The sequence below is a fragment of the Mchenga conophoros genome, linkage group LG5 (genome assembly GCF_057382185.1).
Source record: "Mchenga conophoros isolate Kocher_MC1m ecotype Shallow Benthic linkage group LG5, M_conophoros_male_GT1.1, whole genome shotgun sequence".
NCBI classification, from domain to species: Eukaryota; Metazoa; Chordata; class Actinopteri; order Cichliformes; family Cichlidae; genus Mchenga; species Mchenga conophoros.
Genome location: NC_140530.1, coordinates 1,284,110 through 1,304,910, shown reverse-complemented (window position 1 = coordinate 1,304,910; position 20,801 = coordinate 1,284,110). Strand labels below are relative to the sequence as shown.

The following is a 20,801-nucleotide window of genomic DNA, read 5'->3' as shown; positions in this document are numbered from 1 at the left end:
GATTACTTATTTTCAAAAGTAATTAATTACTTAGTTACTTAGTTACTTTTTAAAAACACGATTTACAACCTGAAGAGGTGATAAAGTGATAGATCTTTCAGCCCAATTCTACTTTTTCTACATAATCCATCATACAAAATGTAATTACCTTGGCCTCCAGTAACGCTGTGAGGAACCTTGGAGTCATTTTTGACCAGGACATGTCCTTCAACGCACATATTAAACAAATATGTAAGACTGCTTTCTACCATTTGCGCAACATCTCTAAAATTAGAAATATCCTGTCTCAGAGTGACGCTGAAAAACTAGTTCATGCATTTATTACTTCCAGGCTGGACTACTGTAATTCATTATTATCAGGATGTCCAAAAAACTCACTGAAAAGCCTTCAGCTAATCCAAAATGCTGCAGCAAGAGTCCTGACAGGGACTAGAAAGAGAGAGCATATTTCTCCTGTTTTGGCTTCCCTTCATTGGCTTCCTGTTAAATCCAGAATTGAATTCAAAATCCTGCTCCTCACATACAAGGTCTTAAATAATCAGGCCCCATCTTATCTTAATGACCTTGTAGTACCATATCACCCTATTAGAGCGCTCCGCTCTCGCTCTGCAGGCCTACTTGTTGTTCCTAGAGTATTTAAAAGTAGAATGGGAGGGAGAGCCTTCAGTTTTCAGGCCCCTCTTCTGTGGAACCAGCTTCCAGTTTGGATTCGGGAGACAGACACTATCTCTACTTTTAAGATTAGGCTTAAAACTTTCCTTTTTTCTAAAGCATATAGTTAGGGCTGGACCAGGTGACCCTGAATCCTCCCTTTGTTATGCTGCAATAGATGTAGGCTGCCGGGGGATTCCCATGATGCATTGAGTTTTTCCTTTCCAGTCACCTTTCTCACTCACTATGTATTAATAGACCTCTCTGCATTGAATCATATCTGTTATTAACCTCTGTCTCTCTTCCACAGCATGTCTTTATCCTGTCTTCCTTCTCTCACCCCAACCGGTCGCAGCAGATGGCCGCCCCTCCCTGAGCCTGGTTCTGCCGGAGGTTTCTTCCTGTTAAAAGGGAGTTTTTCCTTCCCACTGTCGCCAAAGTGCTTGCTCATAGGGGGTCATATGATTGTTGGGTTTTTCTCTGTATCTATGAAGCGCCTTGAGGCGACTTTTGTTGTGATTTGGCGCTATATAAATAAAATTGAATTGAATTGAAATTAATCAAATGGAAAAGTCTCTTTTTTTAACTTGTTTTATCAGTTTTAATCTTTTAACTTTATGCATCAAGCAAAACATTTAATTATATGCAACATTCTCTGACTTGAATAAATTAGTTTAACATTTAAACCTATTTTCTACACATTCCAGCACATAAAATAGAATATTTTTTGTGTTTTCACTCACTCTTTCAAACAGATGCAAGTAAAACACAGCAGAAAATAAATAAAGTCAAAGACTCAGCGGTCCTTTTGCTCTATTTTCACCTGTAAAGCAGGAGCAGGGTAGGCGGAGGGTTACCCTGGTGTAGGTGTGCTGCGGTCAGTTGAAGAATCCGCGCGAGTGTCTCTGTGAGTTTCCCATCACGTCGTAGCTACTCGGTGCTTGCTCGGAAGTTTAGGGGTTTTTTTCGCTGTAAAAAGAAGTTTTCTTCCCACGCACGATGGACGCTAATGTTTTTGTCACTTTTTATGGAATCAAACTCAAAGTAAGGTCAGTACTTCCACACTTTAAACGCTGCACGCTCATACTCTCTCCCGCACTCGATATATTATCCATTGTTGATCTGCACACAGCTGCTGTCACCAACGTCGCACTTGCTTACGTCACTGTCATGAGACATTCTCGCAAAAAAAATCACGGTTTTAGTAACGCAGTAACGCAGCGTTCCTACGGGAAAGTAACGGTAATCTAATTACCGATTTTGCAATAGTAATCCCTTACTTTACTCGTTACTTGAAAAAAGTAATCAGATTACAGTAACGCGTTACAAGTAACGCGTTACTGCCCATCTCTGGTTATAATGATGTGAAACGTTAATATTGTTCTCAAACAACAGAATGAGAATGAAATATTGATTCTAACAGGGCCCATAAACAGCATTAGCTTAGCAGCATTAGCTTATCAGAGTCTCCATCATGGTCACACAAATCCTTAGCGGAGCAAAGTGGCCTACTTAGCAATAGCTGCTGTAGAAAGCAAAGGGAAAACAGTATTAGCATTAGCTGCTAAATGTGCACTTGAGAACAAATCTATTGTGAATTCAGCCGTGAATGTAGTGTTTCCAGTAAGCTTCCATTTCCAAATGTTAGCTGCTCCTGTCTGCCTCTTTGTCACACACACAGACTGAAATGATTCACAGCCTTGTTTCATCCTTCTGTCAGTGTCACTGACTGTCACTGTGACTGTGGACATACAGCATGGGAAACACACACATGGCTGATACTTGTATCTAAAGTTACAAAATGTTGTCTCTGTCCAAATATTACCTAACTGTAAGTCTACTTTTAATGAAACTCTCAACATGACTTATCAGTTATCATTAATGTTCCTGCAAACAGACTCCTTGAAGACCCCCTACATAAATATCCATGTACTATCCAGCTAGACTAGTGTGTCTGTCCCTGAAAATATTCCTGCATGTGTGATTGTTCATGTCTCATCTGCAGGAAACAAACAGGAAGTGAGTAAAGGACACAGGAAATGTTTCCAGCTCTTCCTCCTATATCAGACATTCTCTCCATACCTGAGAGTGTCCAGTCTCCAGCCTGGATCCTTCAGTCCAGCCGACAGAAGCTTCATTCCTGAGTCACCTGGATGATTGTAGCTCAGATCCAGCTCTCTCAGAAGGGAGGGGTTGGAGCTCAGAGCTGAGGCCAGAGAAGTACAGCCTTCCTCTGTGATCAGACAGCCTGACAGACTGCAGACACACAAAACAACAATCCATCTGTTATCCATCTCTATAGCAGCATAACTAAGTGATGGTTCAGGGTCACCTGATCCAGCTCTAACTATAAGTTTTATCAAAAAGGAAAGTTTGAAGCTGATCGTCAAAGTAGAGAGGGTGTCTGTCTCCTGAACTCAAACTGGGAGCTGCTGCCACACCCAGTCCAACATAGCCAGGCTTTCTTTGCTGCTTTGACAAAACCTCAAATCCCAGTCAGAGATGGTGAGCATCATCACAGTGATGATCATTTCTCTGTAACCCAGGCTTTCTGCTTCAGGATCTGTGCACGCTCACAGAACAAGGAGACCTTTAAACATCATTTCACTAAATGGATGGACTGAGCTCAGCCTACAGATGAACTGGATAAATAAAGATTTGACCTCAGTGTGCTCAGTGTTCCTGTCTATTCCTAACATATTCCTAACATGATAGCTGCACTTTAGAGCTCTAAAACTGGAACTGACACATATTTAAACTCCACATGTTACTCAGTACATTCAGTTCTGACACTCGCCCACAGTCCAACAAAGGAAACATGGAGATCACATCAGTTTGTCACCAAAGTCTAATTATTCCAGAGGGCAGTGTTGATACAACTAAAGGTATTTTTAAGCAAAGTTGAGTTTTTTATTGTCGCAGTACTTCATGTCTGAAGTATCACTTAAATGCATTACACGCTGTTGATGGCAGCAAACAAACCACCCAAACAAACAGAGGTGGGAGGCTTGGGCAGACTACGTAGGATCAGCTTGTGGGAGGAGTCAGGATAAAACCAAAGAAAGACAAGCTAACAAACACCACAGTGAAGTGAGTAGCTACAAACTGCAGGCCGATTAGTGTTGTTGAAGAAGTCGGTCTGAGGAACGTTCTTAGGATCAACAAATGACCGCATGTATGAGCCTCCCTCAAGACGCACCATCACAAGAAGAACACATGAGCTGTAGAAAAAGGAGAGACTATGAAAGCCACGGCGTTACAACGTGCACCAGCTGTTGGTCTCTCTGGAGACTACTGGGCGTGGCTGGGTAACCATGGTTACTTGGGAGTTACAGTACATGATATTAATGAAGAGTGGGAGCTGCGTTCTATAGCAAACAATTTGTTATGAGGTAATCAGCTGATCTTAGTTTAACCGGAAGCCCTTCACAATAATTGCAATGCCTTTATTTTGTCCAACTACCATCAGTTCGTCTGTACTGATGGTAACTTAAAGTCACACTAATGTCGTTTAGTTTCTATAGTTTATGTAGTGGAAGTATACTACAGTACCCTGATCACTGATAGGACAGATTTATGTAGATATACACCTTTGTGTTTAACATTACTGCATTATAGTGCTGTGATCTTTGACCTTATCAATGGTTATGTTAGCTATACCGACGTATGCATATAACTGGATATGTATCTTATCTATTCATCTTATTTGTCATGTATTTGTATTGTGTACTTCCTTTTTGTAAGAAACCACACACATGATCACAGCCGCAAGAATCAATCAGTGAAAGAATAAAGTGTCTTAAACCAAACCTTAAGCTCTTTATTCCACATGCTGGGATCATTTGGCCTTCAGTGGTGTTCTGGCTGACACACCGGAGTGACCAGAGTGCTAAAGAGTGAATCGGACACACCAGTGTCATCTCTGATATCTCCACTACATTTAATCGTCCTTCAGCTTGTGGCTGCCGTTAGCTGGTCTGCTAGTTAGCTGATTTGCTATTTAGCCGGTGTGCTAGTTAGCTGGTGTGCTAGTTAGCCGGTTCGCTAGTCAGCTGGTGTGCTGACCAGCGAACCAGTAGGTTACAAGATGAGCTTGTCTGTCTGATGAGCCAGCTCTCTCTGTCTTGGTCATTTTGTCCTTGGGCAAAACCTAACCTACCACTACAACTGTAGCTTACCTCCACCAGTGTGTGAATGTGAGAGTGAATGAATACAGGGAGTGCAGAATTATTAGGCAAATGAGTATTTTGTCCACATCATCCTCTTCATGCATGTTGTCTTACTCCAAGCTGTATAGGCTCGAAAGCCTACTACCAATTAAGCATATTAGGTGATGTGCATCTCTGTAATGAGAAGGGGTGTGGTCTAATGACATCAACACCCTATATCAGGTGTGCATAATTATTAGGTAACGTCCTTTCCTTTGGCAAAATGGGTCAAAAGAAGGACTTGACAGGCTCAGAAAAGTCAAAAACAGTGAGATATCTTGCAGAGGGATGCAGCAGTCTCAAAATTGCAAAGCTTCTGAAGCGTGATCATCGAACAATCAAGCGTTTCATTCAAAATAGTCAACAGGGTCGCAAGAAGCGTGTGGAAAAACCAAGGCGCAAAATAACTGCCCATGAACTGAGAAAAGTCAAGCGTGCAGCTGCCAAGATGCCACTTGCCACCAGTTTGGCCATATTTCAGAGCTGCAACATCACTGGAGTGCCCAAGAGAACAAGGTGTGCAATACTCAGAGACATGGCCAAGGTAAGAAAGGCTGAAAGACGACCACCACTGAACAAGACACACAAGCTGAAACGTCAAGACTGGGCCAAGAAATATCTCAAGACTGGTTTTTCTAAGGTTTTATGGACTGATGAAATGAGAGTGAGTCTTGATGGGCCAGATGGATGGGCCCGTGGCTGGATTGGTAAAGGGCAGAGAGCTCCAGTCCCACTCAGACGCCAGCAAGGTGGAGGTGGAGTACTGGTTTGGGCTGGTATCATCAAAGATGAGCTTGTGGGGCCTTTTCGGGTTGAGGATGGAGTCAAGCTCAACTCCCAGTCCTACTGCCAGTTTCTGGAAGACACCTTCTTCAAGCAGTGGTACAGGAAGAAGTCAGCATCCTTCAAGAAAAACATGATTTTCATGCAGGACAATGCTCCATCACACGCGTCCAAGTACTCCACAGCGTGGCTGGCAAGAAAGGGTATAAAAGAAGAAAAACTAATGACATGGCCTCCTTGTTCACCTGATCTGAACCCCATTGAGAACCTGTGGTCCATCATCAAATGTGAGATTTACAAGGAGGGAAAACAGTACACCTCTCTGAACAGTGTCTGGGAGGCTGTGGTTGCTGCTGCACGCAATGTTGATGGTGAACAGATCAAAACACTGACAGAATCCATGGATGGCAGGCTTTTGAGTGTCCTTGCAAAGAAAGGTGGCTATATTGGTCTCTGATTTGTTTTTGTTTTGTTTTTGAATGTCAGAAATGTATATTTGTGAATGTGGAGATGTTATATTGGTGTCACTGGTAAAAATAAATCATTGAAATGGGTATATATTTGTTTTTTGTTAAGTTGCCTAATAATTCTGCACAGTAATAGTCACCTGCGCACACAGATATCCCCCTAAAATAGCTAAAACTAAAAACAAACTACAAACTACTTCCAAAAACATTCAGCTTTGATATTAATGAGTTTTTTGGGTTCATTGAGAACATGGTTGTTGTTCAATAATAAAATTATTCCTCAAAAATACAACTTGCCTAATAATTCTGCACTCCCTGTAGTGGGATTGTAAAGGGTCTTTGAGGGTCTCGAAAAGCGCTATATAAATGCAATCCATTATTATTATTAAGAGCATCTTTAGGCCTGACTGTGCTCATCCTTCCTCCAACCTCTCCTTACCAAAGATAACAACTACATCAGTATTAGCTCAATAACAATTTCTGCAATTCAATTGTGGACATTCATTTTTAAACCTTGTGTAAAACGATAAAACCTCAAAGTCTGAGCATTATTCTTTGTGCAAACAGCTCTTGCAGGTTCCCCCGGACTTAGGTTATTTTTATTATTTAATTACTTTCCTTTAAGCAGCTGTTCAGGCTACTAAACTCATCCCAGAAATAACAAGTGACACCATTAATAGTAGAGGTGGGAATCACCATACAACTCGCGATACGATATTATCACAATACTTAACGCACGATACGATATTATTGCGATTTTTAAAAATATTTTGCGATATTTAAATTCTGCACATAAAGGTAAACTATCAATATTCATTTTATCTAATATCAAAGTCTCACACTCAGTCTTTCTCTCATTTCAGTCAGTTTTATTGTTGACAAACTGAACGGTTTGTATTACAGTCTAGTCCAACTTAACTGAATGCAACCATCTGGTACAATTATAGCTATTCTGAACTATGCAATATGAAAACTATGCAGCCCATTCAGCAACTGAAGAATTTGAAAGTAAATTAAAACAAAATATAATTTTACATTAAATAAAAAAGTTTCAAACTTAATTAAAATTAAACATGTCTTAAATTAAAATAAGTAAACTGTCATGTTTATTGCTGCCAAAAAAAAAGTTAAACACATTTGGACAGTGAAGGAATGTCAGGATTGTTGCTCAGAAAAAGGATCAACATGCTCTGAAGTCAACATGCTCTGACTCCAGAGCATGTTGACTTCAGAGAAAAAATTGTTTGTAACAAAATATCGATTTCTGCTGTCCCTGTATCGATACATTATTAGCAAACAAAATATCACGATACTACACAGTATCGATTTTTTCCCCCACCCCTAATTAATAGTGGAGCTAACTTTAACAGGTGAAACTGATTTGACCTATAAGGCTACTGCAGTTACTTCTTATCAGGTTTAGTAGGGAAGACATCTGAATGAGGTAGTTAGTAGTATGTAGTTAGTACCGGGCGAGTCCCCTCCCCCACATCGGCACCAGAACCCTGTATTTTCTACAGGGTAAGACTGCCTGTTTTATCAAACTATGGCCATTACTACTGTGATCATTTGCAGCCCAGTGTGCCGCTCTCTCTGCTGGGATGAACCACTGGAGCTCACCCAGTCATCCCTTTCTTTCTCTCAAGAAGAAGTGAAATAAATATATTTATTATGTTACGAGTCTAATATTCTTTAAATCAAACTGTAATGAATAAATGAAGCAAGAAGATTTGGTGGCTCCACGTGTTGTAGAAGAAAAGATAAACATCTCATTTTGAGAAATCAGCCTTTAAAATTAAGTACTGTGAATAAAAAACAAACAGCGAGCCAATCAGCAGTCGCCAATATCCTCCTAATTTCATTCACAAAGAAATCAAATATATATATTATGGGCCCAAAGGAGCCTAAATCTTTAAATTAGGCAGTGCATGAAGTATTTTTTTAAATAAACAGAGACATGACTATAACAACTTTTAGTAATTCAGAGTCCAATTATCCACTCAAATGTAAATAAAAGTTCACTTGACAGCTGTAAAAGTTACCTGTTTATACAATAATATAAATCACATTTCAAATGATCATCTGTGGAAAAGTTTGAATCCTGACCTGAGAGTTTCCACTGCACACTGTGAACTCTTTAGTCCAGCGGACAGAAGCTTCACTCCTGAATCCTGCAGGTCAGAGTTACTCAGGTCCAGCTCTCTCAGACTGGAGGACTGGGAGCTGAGGACTGAGCACAGAGCTTCACAGCTTCTCTCTGACAGGTTACAGCCACTCAGTCTGAAAAATAAAAGACAATCTATAAAACAAGTACTCATGTAGAGTTTGTTAATACATTTCACAACATTAAATGTTGACTTTCTATTTTTAAAGGAAACATAAACATACTAAGATACAACATCATATGTATGAACTTTAATTAATAATTCTAAAAACTAAATGTTTTCTGATCTGACCTCAGAGTATTCAGTTTACAGTTTAAACGTTGTAGTCCAGCAGACAGAAGCTTCACTCCTGAATCCTGCAGCTTTCTGATACTCAGGTCCAGCTCTGTCAGACTAGAGGACTGCGAGCTGAGAACTGAGGACAGAGCTTCACAGTTTTCCTCTGAGAGTTCACAGATGTTAAGTCTGAAGATAAAAACATGAATAAAGATTGTTGTTAAAGTGTAATCAGGGTGCAATAGCTTATTGTCTTGTGCTGAGCAGGTTAGTATAAGTTTACCTTAACTTGGAAATGAATAAAAATGCTATGAAACAAGGATAACTGGATAAAGACATAAACAAAAACAAACATCAAACACATAAACAAACAGAACTAAACATAATACAAATTGATCTGACCTCAGAACATTCAGTTTGGCATGTGGACTCTCCACTGCAGCAGACAGAAGCTTTACTGCTGAAGCCTTCAGGCTGTCGGTACTCAGGTCCAGCTCTCTCAGACTACAGGACTGGGAGCTGACCACTGACAACAAATTTTCACAGCCTTTCTCTGAGACGTTACAGCTGCTCAGTCTGAGAGAGAAAGGGAAAAAACAAAAACAAAAAAAACAAAGAATATATGTGATCAAATTAAATTTGTTTATATGTTGAACCCTTTTTTTTTAAAATTTATTTAAACCTATGAGACTATGAGTGCTACCAGTCCAGTGCACATGATTGGTACCTTGATGGTACCTTGCTCAGGGGTACCACAAGGTAGCTATTCGGTGGATTCGACCCCTGACCTTATGATCATGGGGCGACCACTCTGCCTACTGAGCTAATAATTCTGTGTACACTGTCATACAATATTAACTAAAACAATTATTTTAGAAAATTTTAGTAATTCAATAATCATGCTCATTACCTGTGTATTGTGAATAACACTGGATTTTAAACACTAGCTGTATAAAACTCTTCCTGTTAAAGGTGCGTATAAAGGAAATGAGCTGAAATGCAGACTTCATGGAGAATGTTTGCTGTCAGCATATATCAAAGACAAAGCAGAGATCCATCCAGTCTCTTCCACTAAGCCCACAGAGGGACAGACAACCACTCTCACTCACACCTGCATGAAGTTTAGATCACCAGGTAACCTAACTGCATGTCTGTGGACAGTGGGAAGAAACTGTAGAGGACCCAGAGTGAACCCACTGTAATTCTGTGATAACACTGGTTATGGAAGCCTTACAGTTACATATGGTTACTGACAAGAAACACGACCTTAGAGGCAATTTCAGTAATGAAGACCGAGTTTCTCCCTCCATACAGGATGAAAACATGACAGCACAGCAGAGATTTATATTTAAAAAGAGAGAGTGTGCACTGAAAGTGAGATACAAACTTGAACTTAAATTATGAACATCAGAAAAAGATGTAGGTGAAGTCTGGCAGGTGAAGTTTGTGCTTTAGAATAAAACAACCAAACTCCTGGAGTTGGAGACAAGTGAACAAGCTGAGGATAATAAACCTGTCAGAGGGGCTGAAGCATCAGAGCTCATGTTCTTATAGGCTGGGTCTGGATTGTCCTTTGATAAGAGTTACAGAACAAAGTGTGTTTTAGAAATGCTGGAGTGAAACATTAAAACTACCATATATTTACCGAGTGACTGATGATCATTTAATTTACTATTTTAAAAAAATGTTACAGTGCTGTTTGAACTCAGCATTTCTGATTTATTTCCCATGATTTTAACAATGAAGCGATGACAACATGTTTACTCACAGAGCTTTGTTGGAGGCTTTGACCACTGGCAGCATTCTCAGAAGAGCCTCCTCTGAAGCAGAGTATTTCTTGAAGTCAAACTCATCCAGATCTTCTTCTGATGACAGTAAGATGAAGGTCAGAGCTGAGCACTGAGCAGGAGACAGTTTACCTGTGGAGAGACTTCCTGATCTCAGGGACTGTTGGATCTCCTCCACTAGAGAACGATCATTCAGTTCATTCAGACAGTGGATCAGATTGATGCTTTTCTCTGCAGACAGATTCTCACTGAGCTTCTCCTTGATGTACTGGACTGTTTCCTGATTGGTCAGTGAGCTACTTCCTGTCTGTGTCATCAGGGCTCGTAGGAGAGTCTGATTGGTCTGCAGGGAAAGACCCAGGAGGAAGCGGAGGAACAAGTCCAGGTGTCCATTTGGACTCTGTAAGGCCTTGTTCACAGCACTCTGGTAGAAGTGTTTCTTTGCAGATTCTCCTGTTTCAGACTTCTTGGATGTTGTTTGTTGTTCTTCGAGCAGATTGAGTCCAGAGTTGATGAAGGTCAGATGGACATGAAGAGCAGCCAGAAACTCCTGAACACTCAGATGGATGAAGCAGAACACCTTGTCCTGGTACAGTCCTCTCTCCTCTTTAAAGATCTGTGTGAACACTCCTGAGTACACTGAGGCTGCTCTGATATCGATGCCACACTCTGTCAGGTCTGATTCATAGAAGATCAGGTTTCCTTTCTGCAGCTGATCAAAAGCCAGTTTTCCCAGAGACTCCATCATCTTCCTGCTCTCTGGACTCCAGTGTGGATCTGTCTCAGCTCCTCCATCATACTTGACCTTCTTCACTTTGGCCTGAACCACCAGGAAGTGGATGTACATCTCAGTCAGGGTGTTGGGCAGCTGTCCTCCCTCTCTGGTTTCCAGCACATCCTCCAGAACTGTAGCAGTGATCCAGCAGAAGACTGGGATGTGACACATGATGTGGAGGCTTCGTGATGTCTTGATGTGGGAGATGATCCTGCTGGCCTGCTCCTCATCTCTGAATCTCTTCCTGAAGTACTCCTCCTTCTGTGGGTCAGTGAACCCTCTGACCTCTGTCACCATGCCAACACAGTCAGGAGGGATCTGATTGGCTGCTGCAGGTCGTGTGGTTATCCAGAGGCGAGCAGAGGGAAGCAGTTTCCCCCTGATGAGGTTTATCAGCAGCACATCCACTGAGGTGGACTTTCTAGGGTCAGTTAGGATTGTAGTTTTGTGGAAGTCCAGAGGAAGTCGACACTCATCCAGACCATCAAAGATGAACACAACCTGGAAGTCTTCAAAGCTGCAGATTCCTGCTTCTTTGGTTTCAGTAAAGAAGCGATGAACAAGTCCCACCAAGCTGAACTTTTCCTCTTTCAGCACATTCAGCTCTCTGAAAGTGAATGGAAATATGAACTGGATGTGCTGGTTGGCTTTGTCTTCAGCCCAGTCCAGGCTGTATTTCTGTGTTAAGACTGTTTTCCCAATGCCAGCCACTCCCTTTGTCAGCACTGTTCTGATTGGTTCATCTCTTCCAGGTGAGTCTTTAAAGATGTCTTCTTGTCTGATGGTTGTTTCTGGTCTGTCTGGTTTCCTGGATGCTGTTTCAATCTGTCTGACCTCATGTTCATCATTGACCTCTGCAGTCCCTCCCTCTGTGATGTAGAGCTCTGTGTAGATCTGATTCAGGAGGGTTGGGTTTCCTGCTTTAGCGATGCCCTCAAACACACACTGGAACTTCTTCTTCAGCTTAGACTTAAGTTTACGATGACAAACAGCAGCTGGAAGTTCTGAATAATAATAATAAAAATACAACTTTAACAATCACATTTTACAAAATGCTGATGACAATTTCTGACCCACTGAGAAATGACTGAACACACTGGTGTCACAAGTCTCTCATTTATCCAGCAGCTTAAACCTTTAGATAAATCCTCTTACGTCTCTGCAGACGGTCAGCCAGCTCCTCCTGCTTCATTCTCCTCAGGAAGTCCACTGTGATCTTCACAAATGCCTCTCTGCTGTTTCTCCTCTGCTCATCATCCTCCCTCTGAAACTCCAAGCACTGGGGCTTATTTGGATTCAGAGCCTTCTGGATCTTCTTCAGCTCGTTCTTCACAAAAGTGATGATGTTGTCCTCCAGCAGCTGGAACAGAATATTTATGAATGACCCACCACTCTGAACTTTAGTCCACACAACATCCACTTCTTTACCATCAAGGGGCATATCATCCACGACCTCTTTACCAATTACAGGTTTGACTTTATCTGATTAACTGAGACTTTGTCCACAACTCCATGATCCCAAAGCGTTGATTCTGTTCATATGAATGCAGCGATTTCAGTGGGAGAAACATTTCACTGGTGTTCAGAGCTGAACTACCAACAGGTTGATGATCGAAGCCAGAAACTTGGAGATGTTTCAGGTGACTGAGTTGATCGTACAGACAACTGGTCTTAAAGGTTCACTCTGTTTACACATACAGATCAGTATTTAAGGTTTGACTCTCATCATCCACTGGGGCACAAACTGGGCGTCATCAGGACACTACAACACAGAACAAACACCATCCCCACAGACACAGCAGCCAGCGAAGCAGAAGAACTTCACATCAAGAAGGTCCTGAGTAAATGTGAACGCTGGTTTGAGGGCGGAGTCAAGGAGGCCATTTATGTGAAAAGGAAAGACCATCTCTGAATGGAGGAGGGGCCTAAGGGTACAACTGTCACCATCTTACATGCTGTGATTGCAGCCATTCCCCAGCTCTCTGTGAACTGGACTCATGACCATTGATCAACAACCATTGATCAATGGTCCTGACAATATGCGTACCAATGATCAATGAACTGACCTCCCAGCCCATTGTTCCTTCAGTGGGCTGGTTTCAGTAATACAAATGTCCTGTTTATGAGATTGAAACCTGCAGTCAGCTGAGACTGAAGAAGTCACCTGATGATGATGAAACGTTTCTCCCACTGAAAACATCCAGATGAACAGAATCAAGCTTTTTGGGATTTACGTACCTGGATGATTGAGCATCAAGACACAACTCTGTGACTTTTCTCAGATGAATAAATCCTCTCCTCCAGCTTTACATCTACCAGCCCTGTGGCGCTGCCCAGGGAAATAATCTATGTGAGAGGTGGAAAGTCATACAGGTGTCTGCTCCTGCCTTCAGTTATTTTATCTACTGTGTGTCAACTGGCTGAACCTCCTCCAACTGTCTACTGTCTCCCTAAACTCAACAATGACTTAGTGATCTATCCATTCTCTGACCAAAGACATCCTGCTGCAGGAGGTTAACATAGCAGCCAATGATGATCCCACTCACTGTGAACAACACATTTGGACCTGATTTGCTGCTCTGGTTTACACGTGAACTTCCACTGCTGCTGTCACCAACTTGAGAGGCTCTACAGAAAAACTGGACTTGTCCATAAAAATCATAAACTACATTATAAGGACAGCATTGCTCAATCAACTCTAATTACTACTGACATGTTATCTCTTCTAACTAAGGTACAGACACTCAAACTTGCTGCTTTCAGTGAGAAGTCAAATGTCTGAATATGAGCTGGAAGCTGCTGAGAGTCCTCCTCCTTCCCGTGGGGTTTACTTTCTCTACTACTTTCACTATAAACACGCCCCTTTCATGCACCTGCAGAGGGCCACCAGCAGATGGAGCTGTCTTAAACAAATCCACTTGGATAGTTAGCTGTAGATGATTTTCTCAGTATGATTGTAGGACTTTGAGTTATTCTTCAGATTTATTTAAACTCTTATATTGTGCCCATAATTTCTCTGTACTTTTCATAAGAGCAGCCAGACTTTCAGCTAGTTTTTGTTTTTTTAAGAGCTCAAAGTTATTGAAGAAACAGTTATTCAGCTTCATTCCCACTGATCTCGACTACAAACTGTTTCACTTTGGTTTCTGTTTAAAGCCTCGATGTTTAAAACGTTTCCCTGTGATCACATTTGCACCGTCTGATTTCAAAGTTTGTTTCTTTTGGTCATTTAGTCCACAGAGTCCTTGGTGTTCTGAAAGGGACCTATAAATAAATGCATTATTATTAATATTAATAATAAAGTAGTTGTTGTACATGTACAGACCATAAATATGGAGTCCAGCTGTGTTTGATGCTGCTGGGCAGACTGACCACTGGGAACCTCTGAGCTCTGCTGGTCCACTCTGTGGAGGAACCATGAAGGATTAGATCAACACAGGATAAAGATCCAGGAGTTTCTGCTCAAATAACTTCATCTGAATCAAGTCTGTCAAGCTTTAAACTCTCAGATTGTGAACATATCAGTAATTTTCAGTCTGTTTTCATGGACGTCCTTTCAGTGGTGATGTCAGGGATGATTTTGAAGAAGCTCATCAAACTGAACCATCAGCAGATCACTGCTCCAAAACCAGAACATGATCCGAGTCTCCCTCCACCACCAGAACACCAGCTTTACTAACGTGGTAGATCAGTGTAGTACAGATCAATAACTGATGAGTCATTTGATCAAAATCACTGAGTGCTTCACGTCTGACCCTCTGATGCTTCTGTAGACATTTTGCATATTTAATGAATGTCTGACAGTTTTACATTCATTCTATGAACACAGTGGAAATGTTGTGTTATAGTCTCCATGTTGTTTCCAGCATCATAAATTCATAAGTTCAGAAAATTAGATTCTTTCTTCACAGCTGAAAAACAACAACATTTATTCTCTATTGAAATCTGCATCGTCCACTCCAAAGGTCACAATCTGAAGGTAACATCTGGTTTTGCTCCCTGTGGTTAACTCTGAGCATCAGTATGGTGGGATTTATCCACTACATCCACACCACTGTGGTTCAGTGTTGTCCTGATGGAGTAACAGCAGCCAGTATGATCCAGGCTTTAGCTGCTGGGTCTCTGTGTGACCTCTCAGACTGTTTAACAGATCAGACACAAAGAGAATCAGAGCAGCTCTGTTCTTTAAAGACAAACATGAACCCACTCAGGTCACACTTTCCCCACAGATATGAGCATCACTGTCCTCAAACAGCAAATGACCAAGTCGAACATTTGGATCTTTTCTCTTTCATTGTTTTCTTTTTAATGAATCTTTGTAACAATCTGAGGATGTTTCAGGTCATATTTATCCAGGAAACACAAACATGTAAAGGAGTCATCACAGCTCTCTGACCTCGTTGCTCCAGGTTCACCACTGAAGTCTGGAGGTCGACGTTTGGACCGGTCACTCCTCACAGACGGACAGCTGGACCCTGCAGACTGTGACCTCTGACCTCTGCAGACACAAACATGATTGAAGCAGCTGTGATCACACAGACTGCAGATAATGCAGCTGTTTCCTGTCAGTAACATCCTCTTAGATTAGAGTTCAGCTTTTTACAGGAAAACTGGACAAAACTGATTTTTGTTACAAACTCATTTTCATTTCCTCTCAGCTCACAAACACAGTCAGACAATCAACCAGAGTCAACACTGATTATAATGTCAGTGCAGAATTATTTCTGTTACTCAGTGAGTTCAGCTCTCTGACCTCGTTGCTCCAGGTTCACCACTGAACTCTGGATTTTGACCTTTGGACCGGTCACTCCTCACAGACGGACAGCTGGACCCTGCAGACTCTGCTCTGTCCTCCTCTTCCTCCATCATCGTCTTCAGTCAGTCTGAGAGGTAAACCACAAACACTCAGTGAGTTCACATTAACAGGAGGAACTGAGTTACAGTCGCTGACCTCTGACCTGTCATGTGACCATGAAACCAGGTCAATATATCTGTAGGTTCAGTCATCCAGGTCATGTGATCTAAGGAGCTTGGAGAGAAAAGAGACGTCTTTAAGTTTCTGGAAGACGTTTCATCTGAGAAGCTTCTTCAGCTGTGATCTGGATGACGCTCACCAATGATCATGTGATGAGTCACATGATCAATAGTGGGTCAACAATATAACAACAATGTAAACACTTATTTCAAGGAGGAAACTGAGAGCCTTTGCACCAGGAGCACAAACATCAGCTCCAGCAATGATCCACTGATGTGTTTTTATTCCATGTATGAATGTTGTTATTGACAGAGATGACGTTTGTGTGTCAGTGATGCAGTGACTGTTGTTGTTACCTGTACAGGCTGGTTAGACTCTATGAAACAGATCATACAGATCTCTGCATGTTAGAAGAGACTATTAAAGGTCATGAATGAGACAAAGGCAGGGAGGCGTCCTTTACAGCTAAACAGCAGAGTGAGAGAACAGCCAGCACCTCTACATTTATCACATTATACAGCACATGTATGATACTGACAGGGATGAGAAGAATTTAGTGATTCTGATCCCATCATTGATATTACTTATTGATTCTCAGTAGCTCTGCTCTGACAGTCACCACCATCACTGAGCAGCATATCAAAGACATTTGTGCACATTAACTGCATGTTGTGGCTCAAATGTTTGTGCATGTTGGAGGCATTTCCTCTTTGTTGTGATCAGTGTTGGTCATTACTCAAAACAGTCATTATTACACATATTACACAGAACACTTTAATTAAAAGTAATGGAGTACGTTACTTCATTACTCCTCATAACATTACTTTGATGTTACTGTGTAAAATGAACAAATGAGCATGTAACAACATAAAGCTGAGGTACAGCCCCACACACCAACACAGATCCTGATGAGGTCACGTGATGTTTCTCTGAGTGTTTATGAACACAAATCAAAGATGAAACAGCACAAAGACACTTCAAAGTGATTCTACTGTAGAAACATGAACAGGTAGAAACCTGCAGCCTGACTGCTCATCACTTTGTTACCTGTTCAAGTTCAGCAGCAGCAGCTCACTTTATCACGGTGCTGGTCTGGGGTCAGTGTTTACTCAGCTTTAACTAGTGATGGGACGTTCTGTATCGAGGCTTCGAAGCGTGTCGAGTAATGGAGGGGGCGTTTCCGCGAAGCGCGTATCGAGGCTTGCTTCATTTATGGGAGGAGCTGAAAATGATGACGTCCGAAGCCTCGCTGCCCAGCTGTACCACGTGACTGGTTCAGGAAGCGGTTCGAACTTTGCCGCGAGATATGACAGCGATATAAACCCCTCAGACAAAATGTGGGCGTTTGATGGAGAGTTGCGGTTAGTGAGAGTTAGAGACAGTTTAGAAAAAAAAAATCGCCTACGACCTGCCACAGTGGAGAAACTGTTTCTTTTTAATAAAAACCAATGATGTGTCCCCTAAACACTAATCACTGTCCTTGCCTCAATGTTACAAAAGCACAACCACTGTCCACACCTCACCTCACAGTATATGATCATTTCCATTTTAGGCATTTCCAAATAATCATGTTCCATACTGCCAGTATAAATATACACAGTACACTGCATCACTACAATATACATGTTTTACACACTCCTTTTGTTGTTGACATTTACAGGCTGTGTGCAAAAAGGCCACACTCTTCAAATTCATCAGCTGCTCTGCTATCAGTCCACTAGGTGGAGCCTGAAGCACACACGATGCATTCACTGACACACACTGAGTCACTGTGACTGGAAGCTTCAGTCAGTCCAACACGTGTGAACATTTTAAACCTTTCAGTTGATGGACTACTTTTAATTAACTGCTTTAGCCCACTTACAATGAAAATTTAAAAAAAATCTTGTTCATGACGTGTGTAGTATGTTAACACTATTGGAAGGAAAAAAAAAACTTGAACTCCAATTTTGAAAACACAACTTTCTTTTTTTTTTTTATAAAGCTCTGACTTGTATTATGAGTCTGTGGTCTGGGAGAGAGTCTGTAACTCTGTCTGCAACATACAGTAAATAATGACCAATGTTGGTGATAGAGGATTTTTATTATGCAATATGATCAAGTATAATCAAATGTGCTTTATATTCAAATACAATATAATCAAGTGTGTTTTATTTTCTAGTGTTCATATATTTTCACGTAACTGAGTCTATTTGTTAACACAAACGCAATGTATTCTTTTTTAGTATCTGTGATGTCAGATAAGCATGATAAACTTCTGTATTCTTTACCCCAGTCTGAAAGGTCAGACAGGTTGAGATAATGCCTGAACTCTCCTCCTGTAACTGAAAAGAGGAAGTACTATGTAATCAGTTTCTTACCCTATAAATAAAGGAACAAGACATGCATTCTGTGTGTGTGATTTTGCTGAGAGGCACACACCCATGCGCATGTCTTAAAACTCTCTGATTTGGTCTGCAAGTGTCTTATTTTCTCTTACTTGTGAAAATAAATGTCAAAACCCCTGACAGTTGGGCAGTTAATTATATAGTTACTTCTTCAAAAAAGTAACTGAGTTATGCAAAGAAAGTTTTTTGCAGCTGTTTACCTAAAAATGCAGCCAAGGTGTTTTTTTAAAATAAACATTTCAAACTATTTACAGAACAATCAGCTGTTCTGCATCAAATCTGATGCCACACAAATTATTTGTGCCGCTCCAAAAAATAATTCCTGTCCTCTATGAGATGAAGGAGAACAACAGCCTGATACCTGCAGGCCTGACAGCAGCAGATGTGTCACTGCTGTAACACCTGTAACACTCAGCAGTCGCCTCATTGTTCTGACACACACAACAACACTATTGACTACACTACACACTAACTACACACTAACTACACAAGATTTGCTCTAAACACCTCAAATCTCTCACATCTCAAACACGCCGTCACTCCGTTTCTTAACAACTAAATGCCATGTTTTGATTGGTTTACTTTAATTTCAATTCAGGTTAGAATTCTTTTTGTGTGCGCAACACAGATTTTCTCTGCGCAGAGACCGTGCCAACAGTGCGCAATTCAGAATCAGAATCAGAATCAGAATGGGGTTTATTGCCAAATGTTGAGCAGGTTTACAACATTAGGAAATTGCTGCGGTGCTTCAGTGCAAACAAACTGTCATAAATTGCGCTTAAATAGACATGAAAAAAATAAAAGTAGGAATAAGAATTAAAAGTGCTACGTGGAAAGATATATACATGAGTGCAGGTGGTGGTCAGTGCAAACATGGAATGATGCAGTGAACACAGCGTAGGGTCATGTGTTAGTGGTGGGAACAGTCATAAGGTTATTGTTCATGTGTCCAACAGCAGAGGGGAAGAAACTGTTCTTATGGCGAGAGGTTCTGGTGCGAATGGACCGGAGCCTCCTGCCTGAGGGGAGCAGGTCAAACAGACTGTGTCCAGGGTGAGAAGGGTCAGCTGAGATCCGAGCTGCACGCCCCAGTGTCCTGGAGGTGTACAGGTCCTGCAGAGATGGGAGTCTGCAGCCAATCACCTTCTCAGCAGAGCGCACAACACGCTGCAGTCTCTGTTTGTCCCTGATAGTGGCTCCAGCGTACCACACGGTGATGGAGGAGGTGAGGATGGACTCGATGATTGCAGTGTAGAATTGCATCATCGTCCGTGTTGGCAGGTTGAATTGCGCACGTGCGCAGCTTAGAGGGAACATTGCTCACAAGGTGACTACCAATAAAAATGAGTGTGCTTCACTGTCAGAGCTACGGTGATTCAACCAGTAGGTCGAATGACTTGATAATAAAAATGTTTATTTGATGCTTTGCATTGAGGCGCATTGTTGAATTTGCAGGGACACAATAACCACAGATCAGTTGTTCAAACCACTACAGTAGGGAGCCATGTTATGAATAATAATAATACTAATAATAATGTTAATTTAAGTAATTGTTTTTGACTGAACATCACATATAATGTAACAAGCAGAAAATTCAGGTTAAGTGCATTATCAGCATTTGGAGGAGCTCCTTATCCTTCACTGCTCACCTCTTACAAAGTGTTCACACAGTTTGCTAGCCTCTGTCAGCCTGCTAGCTATGCTAACAAGTCTACTACACACACTTGACTCGGTCACATGACAGACAGCAGAGATAGCTGCTCTGCTAGCTAAGCTAACTCATGTTAAAGGTCAAAGAAATGAGGCGATGCTGCTGGGAGTTACGTCACAGACTAGCAGAATTTAGTTATTCAGCATAATATTTAATCCTTATTATCTCCTCCTCTCACCTCTGTTTACATCTAAAAACAAGAAAATTTAGCCAACAGTTTATTAGCTTTGGTGAAATTATAAACAGGCATCAGCGTGGTCACCTATACTGTCCTTTAATGCTAGAGCAGCAGGAACACCAGTTAATCTAAAATCTCCTTTTCTCTCTGAAACAAAGTGACAGCAGGCTGAGTCAAAGACAGAAACCTTATTTAAACACCAAATATTCACTTCCTGATCCAGGATTCAAAGAGGACGTTGAACTTACTCAGCTTCTTCTTCCAATGAACGTCTTCACTCTGCAGCTCTCTGCTGTCTGGACCAGGTCTGTGTAGAAACAGAGAAAATCCTCTGCTTCTTCTCCGTCAGCAGTCGTCTGTGTCTGCAGACTGCGTCACATTAAACACTTCACACCAGCAAAGACTCTGAAGCTCACAGGTCAACGGTCAGCTGCTGCA

General features: G+C 41.4%; 2 protein-coding genes across 2 annotated transcripts in view; both read right to left on the bottom strand.

Annotated features, from left to right (window-relative positions):
* LOC146573545 (stonustoxin subunit beta-like) overlaps positions 1-8,695 on the bottom strand; it is an 18,340-nt gene extending 9,645 nt beyond the window's left edge. The window contains exons 1-3 of the mRNA XM_085272776.1: positions 8,566-8,695; positions 8,216-8,389; positions 2,734-2,907 (exon numbers count right to left, since the gene is read on the bottom strand). Coding sequence (XP_085128902.1) covers positions 2,734-2,789 — 56 coding nt within the window. The 5' untranslated portion in view covers positions 2,790-2,907; positions 8,216-8,389; positions 8,566-8,695. The remainder of the gene's footprint in view (positions 1-2,733; positions 2,908-8,215; positions 8,390-8,565) is intronic.
* LOC146573544 (protein NLRC3-like) lies at positions 4,501-20,801 on the bottom strand. The gene is made up of 8 exons (XM_085275446.1): positions 20,612-20,801; positions 15,866-15,995; positions 15,509-15,610; positions 14,438-14,516; positions 12,268-12,472; positions 10,319-12,116; positions 8,953-9,126; positions 4,501-4,540 (listed from the first exon to the last, which is right to left on the bottom strand). Exons 2-8 carry the CDS (start codon positions 15,979-15,981, stop codon positions 4,501-4,503), a joined length of 2,514 nt encoding a protein of 837 aa, XP_085131572.1. The 5' UTR covers positions 15,982-15,995; positions 20,612-20,801.

What these genes read in the sequence shown, in the direction of transcription:
- LOC146573544 (XM_085275446.1), bottom strand. Translation starts at nt 15,981, where the DNA reads ATGATGGAGGAAGAGGAGGACAGAGCAGAGTCTGCAGGGTCCAGCTGT. An exon ending in GGTGAACCTGGAGCAACGAG is followed by an intron (nt 14,517 to 15,508) that starts GTCAGAGAGCTG and finishes GTTCCTCCACAG; the next exon opens with AGTGGACCAGCAGAGCTCAG. An exon ending in GGCTGACCGTCTGCAGAGAC is followed by an intron (nt 12,117 to 12,267) that starts GTAAGAGGATTT and finishes ATTATTATTCAG; the next exon opens with AACTTCCAGCTGCTGTTTGT.